General features: G+C 45.8%; 3 protein-coding genes, 1 long non-coding RNA gene and 2 other non-coding genes across 6 annotated transcripts; 1 reads left to right on the top strand and 5 right to left on the bottom strand.

Moving 5' to 3' along the window:
- Positions 1 to 669: 669 nt before the first annotated feature.
- LOC132319080 (uncharacterized) lies at positions 670 to 6,271 on the bottom strand. The gene is made up of 5 exons (XR_009484443.1): positions 6,081 to 6,271; positions 5,384 to 5,440; positions 4,526 to 4,575; positions 3,416 to 3,465; positions 670 to 1,127 (listed from the first exon to the last, which is right to left on the bottom strand). It is a non-coding gene; the product is annotated as an uncharacterized LOC132319080 (long non-coding RNA).
- LOC132319137 (small nucleolar RNA SNORA17) lies at positions 4,352 to 4,485 on the bottom strand. The gene has a single exon (XR_009484453.1). It is a non-coding gene; the product is annotated as a small nucleolar RNA SNORA17 (small nucleolar RNA).
- On the bottom strand, positions 5,050 to 5,182 carry LOC132319136 (small nucleolar RNA SNORA17). The gene has a single exon (XR_009484452.1). It is a non-coding gene; the product is annotated as a small nucleolar RNA SNORA17 (small nucleolar RNA).
- An 861-nt stretch (positions 6,272 to 7,132) lies between the features above and the next one.
- MRPS2 (mitochondrial ribosomal protein S2) lies at positions 7,133 to 9,021 on the bottom strand. Its single transcript, XM_059828886.1, has 4 exons — positions 8,994 to 9,021; positions 8,857 to 8,913; positions 8,465 to 8,594; positions 7,133 to 8,071 (listed from the first exon to the last, which is right to left on the bottom strand). The coding sequence occupies exons 1-4, from the start codon at positions 9,019 to 9,021 to the stop codon at positions 7,528 to 7,530; spliced, it is 759 nt and encodes a 252-aa protein (XP_059684869.1). The 3' UTR covers positions 7,133 to 7,527.
- Positions 9,020 to 9,945, top strand: PIERCE1 (piercer of microtubule wall 1). Its single transcript, XM_059829051.1, has 3 exons — positions 9,020 to 9,360; positions 9,461 to 9,539; positions 9,760 to 9,945. Exons 1-3 carry the CDS (start codon positions 9,020 to 9,022, stop codon positions 9,943 to 9,945), a joined length of 606 nt encoding a protein of 201 aa, XP_059685034.1.
- A 2,320-nt stretch (positions 9,946 to 12,265) lies between these two features.
- On the bottom strand, positions 12,266 to 21,377 carry PPP1R26 (protein phosphatase 1 regulatory subunit 26). Its single transcript, XM_009817476.2, has 2 exons — positions 17,329 to 21,377; positions 12,266 to 12,317 (listed from the first exon to the last, which is right to left on the bottom strand). Exons 1-2 carry the CDS (start codon positions 21,375 to 21,377, stop codon positions 12,266 to 12,268), a joined length of 4,101 nt encoding a protein of 1,366 aa, XP_009815778.2.
- Between the last annotated feature and the right edge of the window lie 428 nt (positions 21,378 to 21,805).

The raw sequence follows: 21,805 nt of genomic DNA, 5'->3' as shown, positions 1-21,805 counted from the left end.
CCCACTACACTTAATCCCCACTGCTCCCTTCCCCAAAAGCAGCATTAGTTAAAGCAGTGGGTAAGCACCTGGAAGAGTGGAGAACAACCATGCCCCTTGCTTATCCCCATAATCTTAAATCCCAGCATCTCTAAGCATTTACGATGAAAGATGAAGTTCAAGGAGAAAGACAGCCCCTGTACTTTAAAGAACTAGCCAAGACAGCTTTAGTCAAATAAAGACACTTCTGACGCTACCATGTTATTGATCTGCACAGCCCAGCAACAGCAGCGGACACTCCAGGAATCACTTGTGACTCACACCCCCAAGAGCACAGGGTTTTGTTCATCACTAATAAAAAGCACAAGTGTTTTCAGACGTGCTTATGGTTTATGAGCTACACTACAATATGGGAGAAAAATTACTAAAGGCAAAGCTATTTTATGCTTGTAATTCCTTCTCCAGATTTCACACCTTAGCTGGAAAAGGAAGAGCCAGACCACTGTGAGACTGACCATCGGATCTCACCAGATGCTGCTGCTTTAGCAGCATTAGTAGATCTGTGCTACAAGGGGATGGAGGTAAGCAGCAAGACTTCTACCTTCCGCTGTTTAAAGTAAAAAAAAATCCCAGTTCTCATATCCACAAATAAAAAGTCTTAAATCCTAGAATGGTTAAAAATTAGTATTACTTGGGGTGCTACAAATACACAAGCATAATCATTTCAGACTTACTGTAGGTGGCATCTTTATTTAGGTTTTTTTTTTTAAATGCTTCTTAACCAGGTAGAGAAAACATGGATTGAAAGAGCAGTGCTTTAGAATATGGCTGTGAAAATGAAAGCCGAGATGGCCAGGAGAAGGGCAAGATTACAACTCTTACAGCTATTCAAAAGGAGTACAGCAAAAGCAGAACAGTTGGAGCAGAACAACTCTATTTTTTTTTTTTAAAACTGACATTTGAATACATAGCTCGCAGCAAACGTTCAGAACCACCAGCAGCATCGCGTGCACGTTCACTGGCTGTGGTGTGCTTGAACCCACGTATGAGAAAAGATGGACTTTTAGGAATCTTCAAATGCAGACACTGCTAACCGTTTCTTCTGCTGTAGCCAGGTCTCCTAGAAATTCTAAAACTCAAGGCACGATCTGCGAATAAAAAGAGGCCCAGAATGTTAGACAGCTTCAAATACAGCCAGCACAAGTTAGCAATACATGTCAGTGCCAAGAAGCTAATTAATCCATACCATCCAGACTCCCGCTGTTCACTATGACACAGTATCTAACCTGAGGCACTCCAGCTAGTTGGGACAGGGAATTGCTTTTTATTTCAGAGGCAACATTTTCAGCTAATTGATGAATTACATCAGGTTTGTCTTGGGACTGTCTAAAGATTTGTCATATCCCGGAGGAAATAAAGCTTCATAAAATGAAACCGATTTTTAGGGCAGTCATTAGCTGGGCTGTTACCATGATTCACAGGGAAACTTCAGAAAGAAATTTACTTCAGTCCAGAACCACAGAACACCTGAACTCGCATTGGCTGTATTCACTGCAGTCAGTGGAAGCCAAGTGCCTGCAAACTTGTGTGGATCAGGACCTAAAGCAGTGACAAAAGGCACTAATAAATTAAGACTAATTTAAGAGAGAGGTTCTTTGCCACTAGATCAGAAAGGTTTTGAAAAAAAACCTCCGGCTAGGCACAGTGCACTCTGGCGAGCCTAGGGAAGGGATAATTTAACAGCACGCTACCTGGAGCCTGCTCCTGGTTACTCTTTCACACTTAGGCTCCCTAAAAATCAAAGGTGCGTTTGTCAACCTCAATGCAGAGGCAAGCTATTAATAGTGCAGAGGAAGAAAAGCTGGGCTTATTCCAGCATTCAAAGCCATGACATAACTTTTAACCATTTAGAACTGGTTTAAGTTAATGTGCAGAAAGATTTTTAGTATCTCTCAAAACCACTTTAATACAAAATATTCATCTTTTCTACAGCTGAAAGCCAGGCAATTGTTTCAGTAAAGCAATATTCATAGCCTGGGATTGCTGCTCAGCCTTGGGAAGACTGTTAGCAGCAAATGCTATTAGGAGAATTTTAATAGCTATCCTATGCCTCTCACAGCAAAATTCTAAAGAGAGACTCGTTAGGCACTCACTACCCCTACAGGACCCTTGATGCGAGTGAAGTCTGATCAAAAAGCTCAAATATGTGTTTCAGGGTTAAAAGAAGTCAGGAAATTTAAATAGAAGAGTTACATCTTAAGGCATGCCTCTTTGCATAACCTTATTAGCATTCTTTTCCAAAGCCACTGCTGGTAGGCAGTGACTTTTCCCAATTAAATGGCTCATTTTGCAGCCAGCAGCTACCCGCTTGGTTAATGGCACCTTCGGCCCTCATAATGCCCATTTAATGAGGACATTTTCCACCATTTAGCACGCCGGATTTTGTCAAGCTCTTAGTCACTGCAAAGCCTCTCAGTTTCACAACACTATCTATGCTTAGCCAGAGCTTCTCTCGCCACTTGTTCAGGAACGCCGGCACAGCAGAGGCTCACGTGCACCACATCACCCAAGAAAGGACAGCGACACGCAGAGCTATTAGGATGTATTCATACCTGTGCTCCCTAGCAGCTCACTGCCTTGGAGGGCAAGTTCCTTTGCCATCATGCTAGCACATAAACACAGCAGAAACCAACTAAAAGGTCCAACTGTGCTCAATTGTATTTTTGCTTTCTGTCTGCTGCGCTATCACCTAGAACATGATGCTCAAGGAACCCAGATCTTGTCTTGGGAAACAGGGCAAAGCATTCCACTGCTGCACTTACTGGAAGTTACTTTAGAAGGACTTTAAAAAGACTACAGGTTTTAGCATTATTTTTTTGCTTGGATTACTGAAATCAATCTTTCTTTCTTCATTATGCCTAAGACACAATCTCGTTACCTTGCACATCTGTGACACAAAAATTTTTTTCAGTAGTGTTTTGTGCCAGACTGCAGTAGTACCAGAGCCTGTTTTGATAATCTCGGGCACTAATATACATAAAAGTGTAAGTCAATAAAAGTGTCTTGTTCTGACTGACAGCTGCCCTTAAAAGGATGCACTTTGGGAGCTGAGAAAGGCAGTTTGAGAAAGTGAAATAAAAAAGTTAATCAGAAGAGTGTTTAAGATTGCTTACAAAAATTACTGCACTAGCGGAACAGGGGAACCTGAAAGCACTCACATGAAGTAGAGGTTTGTCAGCAAAAAAGATGAAAAAATACTGACTTTTAAGTTCTTTCTGCAAGTATGCATAGTAGCATTTTTGTTTTTTATTTGTCCATGTCCCACAAGAATTCAGAAGGACAAGATGTACCAACCCAAGAACTTCTACCCAGACACTGACCGTTTTCCTAACACACTGAGGTTTAGCACAGTTCCAAGAAATGACATAATACCTACCTTCAACATCTGAAGCAAGTTCCAGAACTCAGTCCTGTTCTCAAAAGTAACTGTAAGAAGGAAAAGATCTTCAGTTTGGGTTGGGTTTTTTTGGGGTGGTTTGGTTGGTTGGTTTTCTCCCCCCTTTCCCCCACCAGCCTGATTATAAAGCTGTATTTCATAACATTGCCAATTGCACCTTCTGGTCAAACTTACTCAGCACGCTTGGAAGTCAAGATGCTGCTGGCCGAGTGTTTTATTAATGTTGGGAACAGGGTGCAATTTTCTCCATATGCTAAATCCACACCCAACTGTTTCTAGATCCTGCCAAAACTTTGTAAACAACAAACTTAAGTGCCTGTGTCCCCCACCTCCTCCACTCCCAGGTGCAATTCTCGATATCTACATAATGCTGAACCCTGCAAAACATAGGAAGGACCTTCCCCTGATGCAGTTAAAATTGGCATAATTTTAACTGCTTTTCAGAGGAAATTTGCTCCATCTTCTGCTGATTCTCTGGAGAGAGGTACGCATGGAAACGATGTCAAGCTACTCATCTCTGAGCAGTTACAAGTTTCAGACAGAGGAATTCCCTTCACCTCTGCCCTCTCATGATATTAACATGTCAGGAGAGCAAATCTCCAAGGACTCAGGTCTATTAGAATAAAGAATACTGGAGTTTGCCATTCCTCCATAACAAGATACAATATGAAAGAAATCTGAATTAGCTTTTGACATAGCGTGTTAGTAAAACATAGCAAGTTTTACTTCTAAAACATAGGACATGATGGCAGAAAACAGGTGCATCTCTTATCTGTCACATAAACAAAGTATTAAGAGAATGACTGTCACACCGAAGGACAGAGCTAGCTTCTGAACCCTGTCCCTCCACACCTGTGCATCCTTCATGAATTAAGAATAACATTAAAGAAATAAAAACAGGAAAAGCAAGAAATAATTGTCAGGTTGCTCATCATTCCTGAGTGCTCACAGGTTTCAGAGCACTAGCAAAGACATAGCCTTTTCCTCTCTGCCACCTAATGACACAAACATGGCACTACAGCCACATCTGCAACACGAGCTGGGGCATGGAGCTATTCAGCAGGGCAACCTGCATCCACTGCTGCTCACCTCAGGTCTTTGAGAAGACCTCCTGGGTCTGCCACGTCAGACAGCTTTCTCTGAAAAAGAAGTGGAAAATATATACAGCATTTATTTTATATATTTATACATGGTTCAAAGCCTGGTTATATGGTTACTGTGTCACTGACGACAGAAATTTGAAAAGCCCAGCAACAGAAGAAAGCTAAAGAAATAAACGCATAGCGCAGGCATATTTTTACTTTCAGATAGGAACAGGGTCGGGGCTGCCAGCATGCGACTCCCAGTAATGTCATCAACTTGCCATGTGGCTTTAGACAGATCACTTCAACTCATTCTCTGTCATGCAAGTCTACATACTAACAGGATCCTACCATTTTCCAAGGCTAAATAATCAGAAAGCCACACAGAGCCTTTCTGCTGCACATCCACTACAGGTCAAACAGGACACCTTTCTATTCTATTAGATACAGATCTCACATTTAAGGCAATTAAAAAGCTTAGGGAAGGCTTAGTTTCTCAAGAGTCTTCTACTAACCAGCCTATTTATAAATAATGTCAGGCTATCAATCACTCTGAGTGCTCACGGGTTTCAGAACAAACGAGCGTAGAACATAGCCTGTTTCTCTCTGCCACCTAATGACACAAAGATGCCACAGCAGCCACCTTTGCAACGCCTGTGGCAGGTTGAAAAAAAAAAACCCACAAAGACTGAAAAAGGTGATATTTACAGGTATTTATAAGAACAAGATTATATCACCTACTCAGAAAGTAGTATTACAAAGGTATTTGGTGCACGTGTAGATACTAACTGTAACACACCACTTAAGAGACTTAACAAGATGGCTGAAGCTTACTTGGACAGCCTTTGTGATAAACACCACTTACCCTTGATTTTTCAAGACACAGCAATCTTTTTCACTTCACCCTTTGTCTTCTGCCAGGCTGAAGAAAGACAAATAAGAAGAAAGGGAGAAGAATGCAGTTAATAACAAACGTTTAGCTGACTGCATAACAACCTTCTTAGTGATCTGCACCATTAAACAGAAACCCGAAAGATTAAAACATAAAAAAAAAATGAAATTGTTTAATACATTCACTTTAGTTACTCATCTCTTTAATAAGATTTCCCTCAAAACCTGAAAAGCCCTCAATTTTCTCCCCTCCTTCACTGGAAGCATGTGCCTTTGCCTCATTTACCTTAATCCTAGTACATTCCTATACATTAGTTTAATAATATACCCGATCTACACTGAACCGAACCTCTACCCAATCCACTGCGGTTGGACTCGATGATCTTAAAGGTTTTTTCCCAGCCTGTATGATTCTATGAAGCCAGCAGTGCCTGGAGCAAACAGAGCACCGGACGGGGCCCAGGGGACCTGCGGTCTCCTCCCGGCTGCGTCCAGCCACGTGGCCGAGCGGGGCACATTTTGTCCCGCCTGGGGCCCAGAAACCTGGGGAGGGCGAGCAGGGAAGGCTGGGGACTAAAGCCCGATTTTCCTGGGGCTCACCCAGACCAGCACCTCACACGCAGGCAGCCCACCCAGCCGGCCACGGGAACCACCCGCGCCTCCAGTCACACCTTCCTCCTCCTCCCCCGGCACAGGGGGGTCTGCCGGTCCGTAGCCATGTCCTCACGCCGCAGCCTTCCCTTGCTCAGCGGCAGGGGAGAAGAGGAGAAGCGGAATCGGCCGCCGCCGCCCCACAGCCGCCGTCAGGGCCCGCCCTGAAGAAGCTTCGCTGCAACATGGCGCGGGAAGGGGCAGCTGGGGAAAGCAGCCGGCGGTCAGCGCGGCAAGGGGCCTGCCCAGAAGGGCCCTCCTCGCTCGGCACCAGCTTCCCGCGCCCGAGGCCGCCCGTCGGCACACGTCTCCCCGCCTGAGGGGGCGAAGGCATTCCCCCCCCCCCTCGCCTTCCCCCGGGCCGCTGCGGCCTCGCCCGCCTGGAGACACTGCGCTCCGGCCAGCACGGGCCTCCCCCGCCCAAGGGGACCAGAGACCTTCCCTCCACCCCACCAGGACGGAGCGGGACCGCGGGAGAAGCCGGCCCCGCTCCCCGCAGAGGGACCCGCCCGCCGGTGCTCCTCGCCCCGCCGAGCGCCCCGCCGAAAAGGCAGCGCGGCTACCGCCTTTGGCTTATATAGGGCGGGCGGACGGAAGCGCCGCGGGGACAATCCGCGCAGCGCGTTCGCTCCCGCAGGCTCCCCCTGCTGGGCGGGAGGACACAGAGCGTCAACCGACCGGGGCCAGGGCCGGGGACCCGGGACAGGGACGGGGACCCGGGGACCACTGGCCCAGACGTCTTCCCCGCGCTGGGCCTGACCCCCAGCGCTGCAGGACCGCCCTAAGCCCTCCCACAGAGACACAAGGCGTGTCAGGAGCTGGATTTCTCTTCTCTCAGCTGCACCCTGCAGCCCCCCACTCCCCGCGGCAGTGGCAGAGGTTGGACCGTGGGACAAAGCGGGGACCCTCCAACCCCGTGATGCACCGGCCAGACGCACACCACCCCTGCTCCCAGCCTGCAATGCCCTGAGGGTCCCCAAGCTGGGAACACCCTTCACCCCCCATCCTGTGACCATAAATGTTTGCCAGAGACTCCCCCGTACCGTCCCGTTTCACAAGGGAAGACAGAAAATAGGCTCACAGTGCCCTTTATTTGAACTGTCAGGAAGAGGCGCGAGATACAAGTGGTTTCAGGTGAGATCACAAGCTCAGGAACAGGAAGGCCACAGGACTGAGGAGCCTCCTTGCAACAGGGACAAACACAAAGACAAGGGCTGGGTCTGGCTTGGTTCCTTCTCCCCTTGCATGGCTCCAGAGACATTTTTTTTGAACTAGAGACCCACTGCAACTGTGACCGCCACGGGATCTCCACGCAGTGGCTGAGCTGGGGGGGTCCCTTCCACAACCAGCCCAGCTCTGCCGAAAGCTGGTGCTCTGGGCGCAGGATCAGTCCTGCAGCGCCTGCGGGAGCGGAGCAGGACACCCATCACCAAGCTGCTGGGCACAGCTGAGCCTGTCCCTAAGGCTCTAGTTGCTCTCTGCTTTGCTCCGCAGCTCATCGAAGACCTCACTCTGTCGCCTCTTGTCCTTGGCGCGGATGATGGTCATCCTGAAGAGCTTGCAGTAGAGCTCCACGGCTGTGGGGCTGTCATCGTTCCCGGGGATGGGGTAGGTGATCAAACAGGGGTTGCAGTTCGTGTCCACCACCCCCACCGTGGGGATGTTCATCTTGGCAGCATCCCGGATCGCCACATGGGGCTCAAAGACATTGTTGAGGCTGCTGAGGAAGATGAGGAGGTCGGGCAGGCGGACACCAGACCCAAACTGGATGTGGGTGTTGGTGAGCAGGCCGCCCTGCCAGTAGCGGGTGTGCGCGTACTCCCCGCACTCTCGTGCCGTGCTCTCGACCAGGTGGCAGAACTGGCGTTTGCGGCTGACGAAGAGGATGATGCCCTTCCGGTAGGCGATGTGGGCGGTGAAGTTGAGGGCCAGCTGGAGGTGCTGCATCGTCTGATCCAAGTCGATGATGTCCTGATCCAGGCGGCAGCCAAAGATGTAGGGCTCCATGAACCTGCAGGGACAGAGGGAGGGAGACACAAGAGGACGCGGGGACAGGGTGCTACAGGCATCGAGTGGCATTTCCGAACTCGTCGCAGCCCCTCAGAAACCTTCTCACACCTCAACTCCCAGCCAATACCAGAGGTGCTCTCTGTAGAGAGCCCTTGTGCACAGCGCCTGTCCCAGCCGGGCTCAGGGGGCTGCAGGTCTGACACCCCACACGGTGCCCACGCTGACTGGGGTCCCTGCAGTTTTGCAGGGCAGTGAGTGTGCCCAGGCAGAAATGTGGGTCTGTGTGGGCAGTTCCAGACCCAGATCAATCTAGTGCAGCCCCCAAAGGCTGATGTGATCAAGGGAAACGCTCCGGATGTCAGCAAGCGTTGGATCACAAAATGGGGTCACTCACCTATGCCGACATCCCTTTTTGTGCCCCAAGTGCACCCGGGCATCAAAAAGATCTTTCAGGGAGAAGAGCTCCTTCACGTTAAAGAAGTCAGGATGGCTGAGAGGCTCGGACAGCAGCTTGTCATCCACAGCTGAGAGAAGGAAAAGAAAGAAATCACTGCTCCCTCTCGTTGTGCTCGCAGGGGATGAGCCGGGACGGGGGAAAGGGCCCTGATGCGCCCATGGCCACTTGACGGCAACAAGGGCCTGGCGATACCAGCAAGGCCATTGCTCAGCACCCGGCCCTAAGTGCCGGCAGCGCTGCGGGGTGCAGGGCTGAACCACGACCCCAGGCCTGGCTCGGGGGACCCCCCCCTTTCCCCGGGGAAGGGGCCGGTGCGCGGCAGCACTCACCGCGGGGCCGGGCCGCCGCCGCCGGGGCCGGTACGCTGCTGTAGAGCCGCGGGGCTGCTGCGGGGAGAGAAACCGGGGGGTCACACGGGCGGGCCGGGCCGGGCACGGCTGGGCTGGGCTGGGCACCACTCGCTCACCTGCCCGCAGGAGCCGCGGCACCGCCATGCTCCGGGCCCAGCGGCCGCAGGGCGAGCTGGAGGAGGAGGAGGAGGCAGAGGAAGGTCAGGCGGTGCCTTCCGCTTCCTGCGCGGCGGGGCGGGGGCGGGCACGGCCCCTGCGCCCTCCCCCGGGGCGGGGCGGCAGCCGGGCCCGGTGCGCGGAGCGATCGCTGCCCGCCCACAGCGTCGCGTTGCCGGGCAACGCGCAGCCCCGCGGCCCAGTCCCGTCCGCCATGTCCGGCCCGGCGGTCGCCGCCAGCCCCGGCCCCCGCACCAGCGACTGGTACCGCACCAGCCCCGGCCTGCCCGGCCGCTTCCAGCAGCCCGCCTGCTTCCGCGGCTACGGGTGAGCGCGGCCCCCGGCCCCGGGGCTGCGGCCGAGCGCGGCCCCCGCCCCGCGGAGCCCCCGCGGCAGCCCCCCATTCACCTGTGCTCTCCCCCCGCAGGAAGCCGGAGCCTCACCCCCGGTACCGGACCACCAACCAGGCCTACGGCAGCAAAGCCCCCACGGTGCACGAGGTGCCGGTAGGTAGGGGTGCGGGGCGATGGAGGCTCCCCCGGGGCTTCTCCGGGGGTGTCGCAGACAGCGTCTCAAAGTTTTGGCCTCTGCAACGACCCCGGCAACGAACTCCCTGAAGCGCGTGAAGATAAAGTGCCCTTATCGTTGCATCCAAGCTTCTGAGTGTTGCAGGTGCCATTGATGACATTTAAGACATCTCCTTCCTCCCTTTTCTCGCTCTCGCAGACCTCCTTCCACGTCACCTCGCACGCGTTTTCAAATACTCTGGCACAGTGTGGCATGTACAGAGATAACGGGCTCAACACCGCCCTGGAGAAGAGCCACGTCACCGGCCCAGACAACTTCATCACCGCCTATGACCACCTCAACTTTCATCCCAGCTACAACCCAAGCGGCCCGTCGCACTGCTAGATCTGCAGCAGTAACGATGGCACTGCTAGATCTGCAGCAGTAACGATGACAGTATCAAGCCACTTCAGTTTACTGCTGGCTGCCTAGATTAAAAAAAACCCAAAAACCAAAAAAAACCCCACGAGCAAGCAACAACAGCACTGACCTTATCCTAAATCTGTTGCTAAGCCTCACCTGGAAGCATGACAGGCGGCACTACACCATTGCACTGTAGCTGCTAAACAAGGTTACAGTCTATTTCATCAAGAATAAGGCAGGTTTCTATTACAGTCACGCCCCGTGCCATCAGGCTGGGACGAGGCACTGTTATTAGAGCGCTTGGCTTCAGGTTACCTCTCCTGAAGGTAGACGTGGGATGCCACAGCAGAAACAAACAGCAGTGGACAGGGAATTAAGTGGGTAAGCAAGCTGGTACGAAACCCATATTGATGAGACAAGAGTCCTAAACTTAAAGTACTGTTTCAGAGCTGTTTTCTTAACAAAGAAACATATACAGGACAATAATGTTGCTTTTCAAAATGCCTTTGAGCATACAGGAACGCTGTGACTGCGAAAGCAAAAAGGGCAGCTCCCAGGCAGCACACCTTCCCATGCCATGCTGCTCCGCGAGGGCTTTGGGAAGAACACCCAGCTATGATTTCTGGCTATTGCTCACCCACTATTGACTCTGAAAATAAGCAGGGAAAGGGAATTAGTAGCGGCTGATCACCGCTTTCTGTGGCAGTAGCATTATGTCTGCTGCAAGGCATCCGCAGTACCTAAGTGATACTGAAAATTTCAGCTGTTAGCAGTGAGAAAACTGTATAGACCGTCAGGAAAATAATTCATCAGCAGCAGATTAATGCATATGCTTCACACTATTAACCACGTAAGTCAGGACTTAATGAGAACTTTTCTCCTTAACACAGGAAAAGAAAACCTTTCAGCTTGGTAATGTGAGACTTGCTATTGCAATGTGATGAATAGCTACAAAATTAGCAGGTTAAAGGTAGCGGTACATTTCTAAAAATGCCCCAACCTAAACTGTTGTACGTATTTAGGCTTTTTTTTTTTTTTTTAAACAGGACTCCTACCTAGTTTAGGCCACAAATACTGCTTTGGGGGAAAAGCAGTTCAAATCCATGTTATCAAGACCAAGTTCAGTGATTTGTTGGGAAAAACACATACAGCCACTTTGGTACTAGATGAAAATGACTAATTTACAGAATGAGTGTTATTAGGAATAGTATCTTAATTTATAAAGATTTAATGTGATTAAATGTCAGTTAAATAGCTCATATGAACCATTTTACTTCCTTTATAGGCAGCATATAGTTATAAATACTAGAACAATATACATTACATATATATATACACCCCTAACCTTTTCTCCATCACTAACAATCTTTTAAACTCTTGGCCACTTATCATTAAAAACTAAGATTTTAAAACTGTTTCTGTACTATTTAATGAATAACCAAACTGCATGTTTTCCAGAGTTATTCATTAAGCCTTTGGACTTCTTGTAGAAAGCATGTTCATCTTTCTTACCTCTCAAAACTGCAATGTTTTAAGAAATTATTCAAATAAAGACAACTAATGAAAAAGAAAATACTTTCTTAAGTTTTATTGTAACAACTGTAGTTACACAGCCAGTGAAACGGCATCATTTAGACAGTAACTGCACTATAAGGAACACCTTTGCACATTTTGCTTAAAAACTAGTCATGAAGAGAAACTAGTCTGCCTGTTTGTGATGAGAAATGGTCCTACCTTACTGATATAACAGTCATAGTATACATTAAAAATGAGCATAATACTGTTTTAGCTGTTTGCTAAAAAAATTAAAAAATTACTGTAATAGTATGTCCAAGTACCACTGCAAATTATATTCTTCACATTAGAAATATTCCCTATCTGTGTCATTTTTATATAGTCTTATAGACTGCAGGGGAAGCATGACCAGACAATATATTTAAACACACTTGCAAGGCAGAGGTATTCTGTTTGTTAATAATGTCACGACGCAAAAATCTGAAGTCCAAAACCGAGCAGGCCTATACTTGTGCTGTTTTTAAACATTCAAACCCCAGCGTAGCGACATGTTCCTGGCCCCACCAGCACGGTTTCAGTCACACCTACCAAACAATTCTAGTCTTCACTGCAATGCATTTGGTTATCTCAAAGAGAAGAACAGCCGGCTAAATTCACCTTTGCTGAAAACACACCAATACTTTTGAACAAGTAAATATACTAAGCAGAAACGGTCCTGAAAAGTTAACTTTTAAAATATTTAACATATGAAAATATATAAGCAACCCTCTTATCATTCACTACGCTTCTATAAGACTCTAGACAATACCTTGAGCTTCTCATAACTTCGCTTTCTTCTCCTGAAATGAAAAATAACATAAAGTGCTGAATTAATACAAACAGTTGTGACAATTTTACATATATTTTTATCCACAGATTTTTCTGCAGGTGGAATAATTTAGGAGTAAGATTGCCTCTTAAAGATACAGATTTAGTGGCTTTTGTCATGTATTTTCCACTTGTTTTCATACTTCGTCTGAAAACACCCACCTCTTTTCTTCCTTGCCTTTATTTCTTCCCTTTTTTGTTTTAGTCTTAAACTGAAACCAGTTCCTTTGAACAGTTTTGCATGCAGTGTACCTTACGTCACCCTCATACAGACTGTATCCTGAGGCACAGCACGGTAAGGTTATCCAATTCACTTCCACTGAGGTTTGCTGAGGAGGTAGCAACATGCAAGCTTCAGTTGCAGCCAGCCCCAAGAGACATGCCTCTACACACTCATTTGCTCAAGACTACACTTAACCGTACTTAGGTCAAAGACATTTTCCTTGTGTTTACTTTCCTATATTTCCCTATTTTAGTGGGCTTAAGAAATACTGACCTGTTGGTCAGGTGTTGGATACCCAATACACTTTTTTTCCATTTTTAAGAACTACCTGTACAAATTCGAAATATCATCCTGAAGATGACACATTTTACCACAGAGAATCTACCTGAAACAGTCTCTTTCTACTTTTCACATTTGCAGATAAAATTATGTAAGGCTGTACTATCAAACCAAGACAAACTGCAGTTCTTAAAGGTCTGAAAAATTAAAAAGCATATACATTAATAAAAGAAATGCTGGCAGAGATGGTGTGTTCCTTCCTTGTATAAAAAGCAGATACATGTCAAAACACATGTTCCTAAAATAGCAGCAAAGAACTCTTTATAAAAAATTAAGGTAGTCCTTGTGGTTCCCTGAGGATTCTTGAGGATTACCCTTCCTGAAGCACAGAAAAATAGTCACTGTGATAAAAATGGAACAACATACCTGTTCCCAAAGTCCTGAGTGAGCACAGATTTATCTGAGAACTCTGGTATTGCAGTCAGGATGCTGTAACTTACCGTAGCCATAATAAAATATACTGAGTAGCTTAATAACTTAACATCCAAATTAGAAAGTTTTGTGCTCTGACTGGAAAAAAACCCCAAAAATCATTGTGCATTTTTAAAAAAACATAAACCAGCAATCATTAAAAAAAAAAAAAGTAACTTCTTTACATGCTTGAGTAGACCTGAGGTCATGGTTCCATGCACGTATCTACTGCAACAGATAAAGGATCAAATTAATGCCTCAGGAGGGTTGAGATAATGGAAAAAGGAGCTTGTTCTGGGCACTCACCAGAGCCTTTTCAGTTATCACTGGAGTGCTGAAAAGGGTCAGGAGGAGCGTATAGTCTGTGCCTACCCTACAATTGGCTGCCTGTTATGATCAGGATCAATAGGAAGAAAAAAATGCTTTTGGTACTGCATCTATGAAGATTCAACCTCAAGAGATTTGTACTGCATTCCCAAACTTGGTACCGTATGTGTGCGACTCTTGCTCATGAATTTATTCTCACTCAATATGATCTTTCTACTCCTCAGCTGTTCAACCTTTAATCTGTAATGTATAAGAGTGATTTCTTATTGCTCCTAGACACCAGACTTCTCTTTTTCAATGAGTGATGAGAACTGTACCCAGAATTACGATACTGCCAGCAGAGCCACGGCACTCTTCTTATGGCTGCGGCACCAATTCCAGAGATATTTGCTGACCCACATCCCCTGTCGCTGCTTGCTCCTCCTTGGCAAGTCAGCAATTCTCATGGGACAAAGTCTGGAAAAATTACTTGCTGAGACCAAAGACAACTGGGAGGACTTGGAGGTAGAAGGGTATACATACCCATAGCATATTGGTACAGAAACACCAGGGGTGACGGGATGGTTTGAATATCAAAACAGCAGTCTTCCTTCCCTCCCTCCCACTCTCAAGACTAGCTCAGAGTCTCCATGCTTTCTAGAACCTCAGTGCTGGGTGTCGCAACATCCCCTGTAAGCAAGAAAGCACGTTCAACCCATCTCCGCACCATCAAGGGCTCCTAGACTCACTGCCACCAATCTTCAATAGCGGGGCAGAAAGGATCATGTGCTAATCCTGGAGGCTGCAGCACAGAGGATGTGCTACAGCGGATGCCACATAGAGATACACTGAGTGCTTTCCAACTGAATCACAGATCTCACCTGCTAAACTCTGCCTCAAAACCAAGGAACCCCTTTTGCTAACCCTTTTGCGGCTAATGCAGAGGGGCAAGCACAAGGAAAGACTCCACTTCTTGACCACAAATGCCAGGAAAGAAAACTGCTGTTAGGGTTTGCTAAAATAACAAGCACCATTCTCACCTCCCAGAATAGCCACAACTTTTTTTTGCCTACGTACTTTGTAGATTCTTCTTCTTCATTGTTTGCTATTAAGAACAACATTCCCTTAAACAGCCACATCTTTAAAGATCTGGATTCTATTTCACAGTCACAAGGAAATCACACGCTATTGTCACACAAGAGATTACAGTCTCAGACAGCGGGCGGCTGAAGACAATAGGCGGCAAGAAGCAAGAGCAGCAGATGAGCTGAGATCCTGTTCCCAGGTTCGGCTAACACAAACACTGTGATCGTCTGCAAGGGTGACATCCTTCACTCACAAACGTTACTGGCACAAGCTAATTACATCTTTGGACTCCAGTCGGGAGAGAAAAAAAGGTAACACAAAAATACTGCTCACTAAAGACGATGACACAAACCATAGGAGCACTCTGGTTTCACGGTCCGTGGTCAGAACCCCATTTATTAAACATTATAAACTTATCAATGTACACCATTTCCTATATACAAATCAAGTTTATCAATTTAAAAAAGTGCTGTTTGAAATTAGGTTTTATTTAAAGCACAAGGTAATTGGAATTGCATCTTAACTGAAAGTGAATCAGTTCACGAGTAGTTTTGAGAACACAGACACATCGACAGGGGCACAAAACACCTTTTAAGTCATGATGTTGATTTACTGAAAACTTTGAGGAGAAACATTCAGCTTATTTTATACAAACAGTACATAGTGCTTCCATCATCTCTATTAAAATTAAGTATACAGTTTAATCCTTTTAAAGCAAGGTACTCTGAAAACTTCTATTTTAAAATACCAGCCTATTTACCTATTCCAAACAAAAGGCCCAAATCCTGCAACTGAATCAAGGCAGACAAAAATATATGCCTGTGTAGACGGACTGCAGGCACATGAGCTAAGTAAAAAACACTTTTCCAAGGTATCCTACCACAAAAATGAGATGATCTAGCATACAGATCTCTTAAACAAACCAACCAACCCAGGGACTATAAAAAGGTGGCCGGACAGTAAGAAATGTCAAGTGACCACTATAAACATGTTTAAAATGTAACTGCACAACAGTATAAACACACAAAGGATGTTGTTTATTTCTCTACATGCCACAGTTACTTGTTCTACTCTACGCTATGCCGTAGTTTGCCAATATTCTGCAAATGCGATCACACCAGGGGATACTGTATTATATTGGATCCATCCCCGACTGCTTTTGCTCCATTTTGCAACGTTAAGGCCAGCCTCCAGGAAGACTGTTGAAGTGACTGAGAAACAAAGTGATACTGAGTGGTAGTTTGGCTGAGAGAAGTTCTGTAGAAGACTAGATAAAGAGAATATCGGATCAATTCACAGGGACAAGATGTAAGAACACACTACTCAAAGGACTTCACGACACACAAATGAAAAGGAAAGAGCCACTCAACAGCTTAAATTCACACTTTTTTGATTTTTCAGTGAAACCAGCAAGGGGGCACTTTTTTGTGATACGAACACACTACTTCAATCCTATTTAAAGCTAGTACAAATAAAAGATAGTAGTGAAAAATTGCTTTATTCTGGCTGCTGGTAACGGAGGCAGAGAAAGCACTACCAGTATGAAAGAACAGTGCCGAAAATATCCGTGGCATTTACATTACGGACTTCCTACAGCAAATCTAGCTTTGTTCTATTGCACAAAAATTGTAAATGAAAACAAAAGTTCACAGAAATGTAACATTTTAGAAACAACTTTTGAAAAAGGAAAGTAAGGGCACTCAATTCAAGAAAGTTCATTCAGGAAACCAAAAGCCATCGCTGGTTAACTGCAGGGCATCAAAATTAGGCTTGAGAATAATGAGGAATTGTTTCAGCCTTGCAGGCCCAACAGTACGTAAATCTAGCGAAATCCACAGAAATCATGTTGTCTGAACAGACACGCTCCTTCACTTTTCTTGAACTGCAATTGTGCTTTGCATCATCTGCTAGCACGAGGTTTCTGATATTCAAAAGGTACTTTCGGCGGCTGCCAAGATCACTTTACACAGGACGTGCAGACAGACTGAGCCACTTTATTTACCCAAATTTGCATTTGTATCTTCAAGGATGGATCTCCACGCCTACAGCTGCGCTGACTTCGCTGGAGTTCTGCTTACTGAACTCGCCCACCAGTCCTCGGGGTGGGAGAACTGAGACCCCAGCGTAAAACCTCTACGCAGGATTGTCCTAAGGCAGCTCGAATGTGAACAGATGTCAGATAATCTGCTTCAAAAGCATAGCATTGCTATCAAATGCTATGTTTTCCTAGGATCTCTTAACAGATTGCCAAATACATTCTGCGTGCAAACAGGTTTCCTTTTGATATGATTAGAAGCCTCATAATTTAAAGCCTGATTAGTCAGTATCTTCTTATCTACAGTAACTACAGCATCCTGTAGTAATGTAAGCCCTAAAAATCATTATAAAAAATATTTCCTTAGAGCACTTTAAATAATTTACAAAATTCTACAAAAACTATGTATGTTTATCCATGATATCCCTGTTAAATAGAAGCATTTTTCACATTAGTGTGTATATGATATACAGATATCAGCATCTCCCACTGTCTCTCTTTTCCCGTCTCAAGTTTTATCACGGTAATTACAATGATAGCTCTTTCCTGTTTCTGTAAAAAAAAACCAACAAACTGTACTTACATATTTGAAATTTTTCTTTTCAAGAGGGAATCTGGGCAGTCCCCTGCAGGTAGGTCAGTAAATTTTGCACAGGTTTTGTCTAAAACTTCCTGTCCTTGGTCCACTTCACAAGCAGTTTCCCTATTCTGCAGGACAGGTATTTTTCCTTCCAAATTGGAGCTGGATACCTGAATTTCTTCCTGCCTGTCACTGTCCTGGCAGATAACTTTTTCCTTCTTAATGCACATCTGCATACTGTTATTTGTACATGCTCCTCCACTAGTTTTGTCCACTGCTACTGCTGTCACATTTAGTTCCTGCAGTGGGCAACCTAAACTTGGATCTGGCCTCTTGTCCTGCTGGTTATTCTCTCCCTTACTGCATGCATGTATACTCTGCTGAGATGTGCCTCTGCTAACTTTATCTGCTTTTACCACTGCCATACTGTGTTCAGGGCGTGAGGGATCTAAATTTGAATCGGCCCAGCTGTCTTTGTGAATATCTCCTTCCTCAGTCCACATCTGTGTGTTCTCAGCTTTGGATGTTCCTCTGCAAACCTTATCTACTTTTACTGCTGCCACACCCTGCTCCTGCAAGGGGAGACTCGAGTGTGAATCCGACTGGTCTCCTGAAGCATTAGCCTTTCTGCAACCCCCTGCTTCCTCTTTGATATACAAAGGAGCAGCCTCCAGTCCATCACAGGTTTCTGCTACACAGGGACTTGATGCTTCCACAGTGAGCTTCTGAGAACTGGATTCTTTTATTGCCGTCATACTCTCCCCACTAAATTCACCTTTTGGCAAGGGTGCTCCTCTTCCCTGGTTAAGTACGCCTGTATCCTGGGAAGCTACCTCCGTTCCTAATGCACTGCTCTGGGCGAGCAAACGCTCTGCTTTCTGCCTTTTGTTCAAAAGCATGGATTTCTTCCTGTCCCGAGCGTATTTTAGACCTGCAATAAATTTACTCGAAATTTTAAGGTGAAAGGTATTCTTTCTTTTAGATCTAGACTTCGCATTAATTACTTTCCGTACTTTACAACCTTCATTTTTGCTGGGTTTACGTGGAACCACTTTCTGCATGGGCTCTGTATCAGGGACATCCTTTTTACCTGTTGTGTTTCCAGATAACTCACCACCAGCAACACCTTTAACACCCACCACTCCTTGCTTAGCTTTTGACTGACCAGTAGTATGAAGATTAACATTCTCTGCAGAGGAAGCAGATTTCCCACTGCCATGTAACATTGCACTTTTCCCTTCCGTTCTCTGAGAGTTCTTCAACTCATCCGTTTGCTGAGATACCTCAGTCTTTTTACTCTGACCCAGCATGAGGTCAACCTCATTTTCAACCGGCTGTTGCTTTGCTTTTCCTTTATTAGCAGTTTGTTTGGTCACTCTCAATAGGTCCAGAGTTTCATCATCTTTTTGTATCTCCGAACTGCTTGCAGAGTCTTTAGCCTTTTCTGCCAAAAACTTCCTAATTTCTTGTTCGATGCTGTCATCGCTGTCCACCGAACTGCTGTCATCAGCATCTGACGCAGCTGTGAAAGTACGTTTTCTATTTTTAGCTACCTGCAGGTTATTCTGGTTTGAAATTGGTTTAGGTTTATATCCTTTTTTAAGCTGTAAGCTAAACTCCAAGTTCTTCACGGTTTCTGGTTTTTCACTGGTAAGTTTAACATTTATGTTGTCTGGAGGATTTCTAATTGCATTCTCTTTCACAGCTTTTCTAGGTTTTGAGAGGCAGCTTTTCAGCAGCACGGGATTTTTACATTTCCACTCGTTTTGTTGGAGGCTACTAAATTCATCTAGCAGCTGAGTTTCTGTCTCGCTAAATCTGACTCTCTTCTTGCACTGAGATTTCTGGTCCTTGGATTTCTTCTTTAATTTTCTTTTAGACCGTAAAAGGTCCTTGATAGCACTATCGAGGTCCTCATCACTATCGAGAGAGCTGCTCTCATCATCTGAACCATCCCTCTCTTGAGTTTGGATGGTGTTTTTCATAAGCTTTCTTGCGCTACTCTGAACCTGCATAAAAGGGTTTACAGAGTCAAAGGCCACACATCTGCCAACAGATCCAGATAATTCAGAAGACATCACTTGCTGCTGCCTTGTCTCTTTGCTAGTGAGCCTTTGAGCATCACAGAGTTCTGTGGGGCAGCTCAGGGCACACCCCTCTTGGAGGACAGGAAATTTCGAATAGTTACCTGTCTGGAAAAGTCCTGTCTCCAGCTGTTCAGGTGTTTTTGATGCACCTTGCTTTGCTATTCTGCCTTCCCTTTTAAGTCTCCTTTTACGACTCAGTGATAGCTTCAGTGTTTTGGGAAGAGAAGGCTCAAGGGTACCGGTGAGGCTGTTCTGATCAGAAGGCAAAGGCATCTGGATTGAGTGTGACAGGCTGGAAGGCTTTGTTCCAAGGCTTTCTGACTGTGCTTTCAGAGCCAAAAAAGCCCTGATTTCTTGCTCTATACTATCATCGCTGTCCACAAGGCTACTGTCACTTTCACAACGGGAGGACGAGAGAAGCTGGGGAGAAAAGAAGGAGTCTGCTGGAAGTGATTTGTTGTCACTTCCCATTTGGGATGGCATGATTGTTTTGGAAATATCAAGGATAGCTTCCGCACACATGAGTTCTGCAGATGTGTCTGCTCTGCAAGAGGCCTGCAATGTGAGCTCACAAGCAGCAATCTTGTTTTCCGGAGGTGCAAAATGTCTGGCTTTTTTCAGCGGTTTAAACAGCTTGTTAAATTCATTGCTGGTGCTTTCTAATTCTGTTGACTTTGAATTAATTTCTTTTCTCTTGTTGCTTATAGGGCTTTTATGGATTTCTGGTGAGGCACTTTTTGTTGAGCTAATTGTCAGGCTTGCAGAAATGTCCGCCATACCCTTTGTATCAAATTGTTCCCTCTGCAAAGGGACACAGTCTGTTGTGTGACCTGCCTCCTTCCTGATTTTCTCCAGCTGATAAAGCTGAATGGCTTCTTCAATGCCGTCATCGCTACTTGAGTCAGATGTGTGCATGCTCTCATTGATAAGTGCTCCCCTTGTCTCCCAGTAATTAGCTCCACTTTCTTCATTTTGCTCCACTAACCAGGGCTGACTGGCAGTGGCCATTTCTAGATACGCTTGGTTCACTTGGCTGAAATCACTGGGGTCTTCTTGGATTTTAGACTGCAGACACTTGGACTGCGTGCTGGTTTTCCGTAGCTTGGGATGGTGTCTCAAGAGAAGTGCATTACAACCTTGCTTTATAGCACCACAGTTTGTTTTGTTTGTTGTTTCTTTGTTGCATTTTAGGACAGCTCTCACATGGGAATCTTTTTTATCCTCCCCGATTACACATTTACTAATTTCTTGCTGCTTCTTCTCATTCAAGAACTGCACTATTTCAGCTTGTATGCTCTGTTCAAAAGAGTCATCGCTACTGATGCTCTGAGGGGAAGCAGGCTGTAGCCTTTTACCAATTCCCAGGTGGTCAGACAGGTACTCTTCAGAGAGCATCTCAGCTTTAAATTTCACAGGGAGAAGGTTACTAGCCATTTTGTTTTGGGAGAATTCTCTCTTAAACCTTTTGTCTCTGCTTATACTCTCAGAACACTCTGCATTCCTTTGCAATGACTGGTCACTTTTGCTTTTTGCTTTCAAGTACTCTTGAATGGCTTCCTCTATACCTCGGTCAACAGAATCGTCGCTATCAGAATCAAGCAAGAGAGTCTCAAACCGCACGTTCTCTTCCACTTCAGTGTCGTCTGAATCAGCAGGGCAACCACACTTAGTATATTGAGGACGCTTCCGTAGCAACGCGGTGCTAGATGTGACTCTGTTACTAGTGCCCTTTTCTCCCTTTTGTTTCTTCTGCATAATACAATCATACTCATTGTTCATACCCAGGGGAGACTCTTGGCTTTGCAGGTTGTTTATGATCATCTGAACTTTTGCACTTACAGAGGTTCTAGTGACATCCCCTTCAGATTCAGAGAAGCAAACGGGGTATCTACAATTCCTTGCTGGTCCAAAGGACTCCCATTTTGTCTGAAGAGCTACCAAAGGAGAAGCATTCATAAGGAACATTCTAGCAGACAACAGCAAAGTCCACAACGGAACAGTTTTTCAGACTGGTCTCTCTTCCATCCTACAACAAAAAAAGAGGAAAATATTTTTTATTATGCATCTACCCTCTAGAAGTTCCATGTAATAATACCGGTAATATAAATTGTAAATTATGAACACTCAGACTTACTGTGCCAGATAATCACAGGAGTTACTCCTCAACATCACTTTAACGGGTAAATCCGTCACTACTGCCATTAAGGATAAGACAGAGCACTCATCATTTGTGGTTTTCAGTATTTTCTGGCACAACCATAATCCAATTCAGGTAATCACCTTCGCTTCTGAAACTCTTCCTGCCCTTTTCACTGACGGTCGCACTCTCTTTTGTGCACGCTCCTAAATAACCATGTATTCTCAAGACACACAGAGAATCACTCTGATGATAT

Source organism: Gavia stellata, chromosome 24 (genome assembly GCF_030936135.1).
Source record: "Gavia stellata isolate bGavSte3 chromosome 24, bGavSte3.hap2, whole genome shotgun sequence".
Classification (NCBI taxonomy): Eukaryota; Metazoa; Chordata; class Aves; order Gaviiformes; family Gaviidae; genus Gavia; species Gavia stellata.
Note: the sequence above shows the minus strand (reverse complement) of the source record. Positions and strands in the feature narration are given on the sequence as shown.

Bases quoted from the DNA above. Each gene is read 5' to 3' on its own strand.
- MRPS2 (XM_059828886.1), bottom strand. From the start codon at position 9,021: ATGGCGGTGCCGCGGCTCCTGCGGGCAG. The intron at 8,914-8,993 runs GTGAGCGAGTGG...CTCTCCCCGCAG, and splicing joins GCCGCGGCTCCTGCGGGCAG to CAGCCCCGCGGCTCTACAGC. The intron at 8,595-8,856 runs GTGAGTGCTGCC...TCCTTCTCTCAG, and splicing joins GGCGGCGGCCCGGCCCCGCG to CTGTGGATGACAAGCTGCTG.
- PIERCE1 (XM_059829051.1), top strand. From the start codon at position 9,020: ATGCTCCGGGCCCAGCGGCCGCAGGGCGAGCTGGAGGAGGAGGAGGAG. The intron at 9,361-9,460 runs GTGAGCGCGGCC...CTCCCCCCGCAG, and splicing joins GCCTGCTTCCGCGGCTACGG to GAAGCCGGAGCCTCACCCCC. The intron at 9,540-9,759 runs GTAGGTAGGGGT...TCGCTCTCGCAG, and splicing joins CCACGGTGCACGAGGTGCCG to ACCTCCTTCCACGTCACCTC.
- PPP1R26 (XM_009817476.2), bottom strand. From the start codon at position 21,377: ATGTTCCTTATGAATGCTTCTCCTTTGGTAGCTCTTCAGACAAAATGG. The intron at 12,318-17,328 runs GTAAGTACAGTT...TTTTCATTTCAG, and splicing joins AAAAGAAAAATTTCAAATAT to GAGAAGAAAGCGAAGTTATG.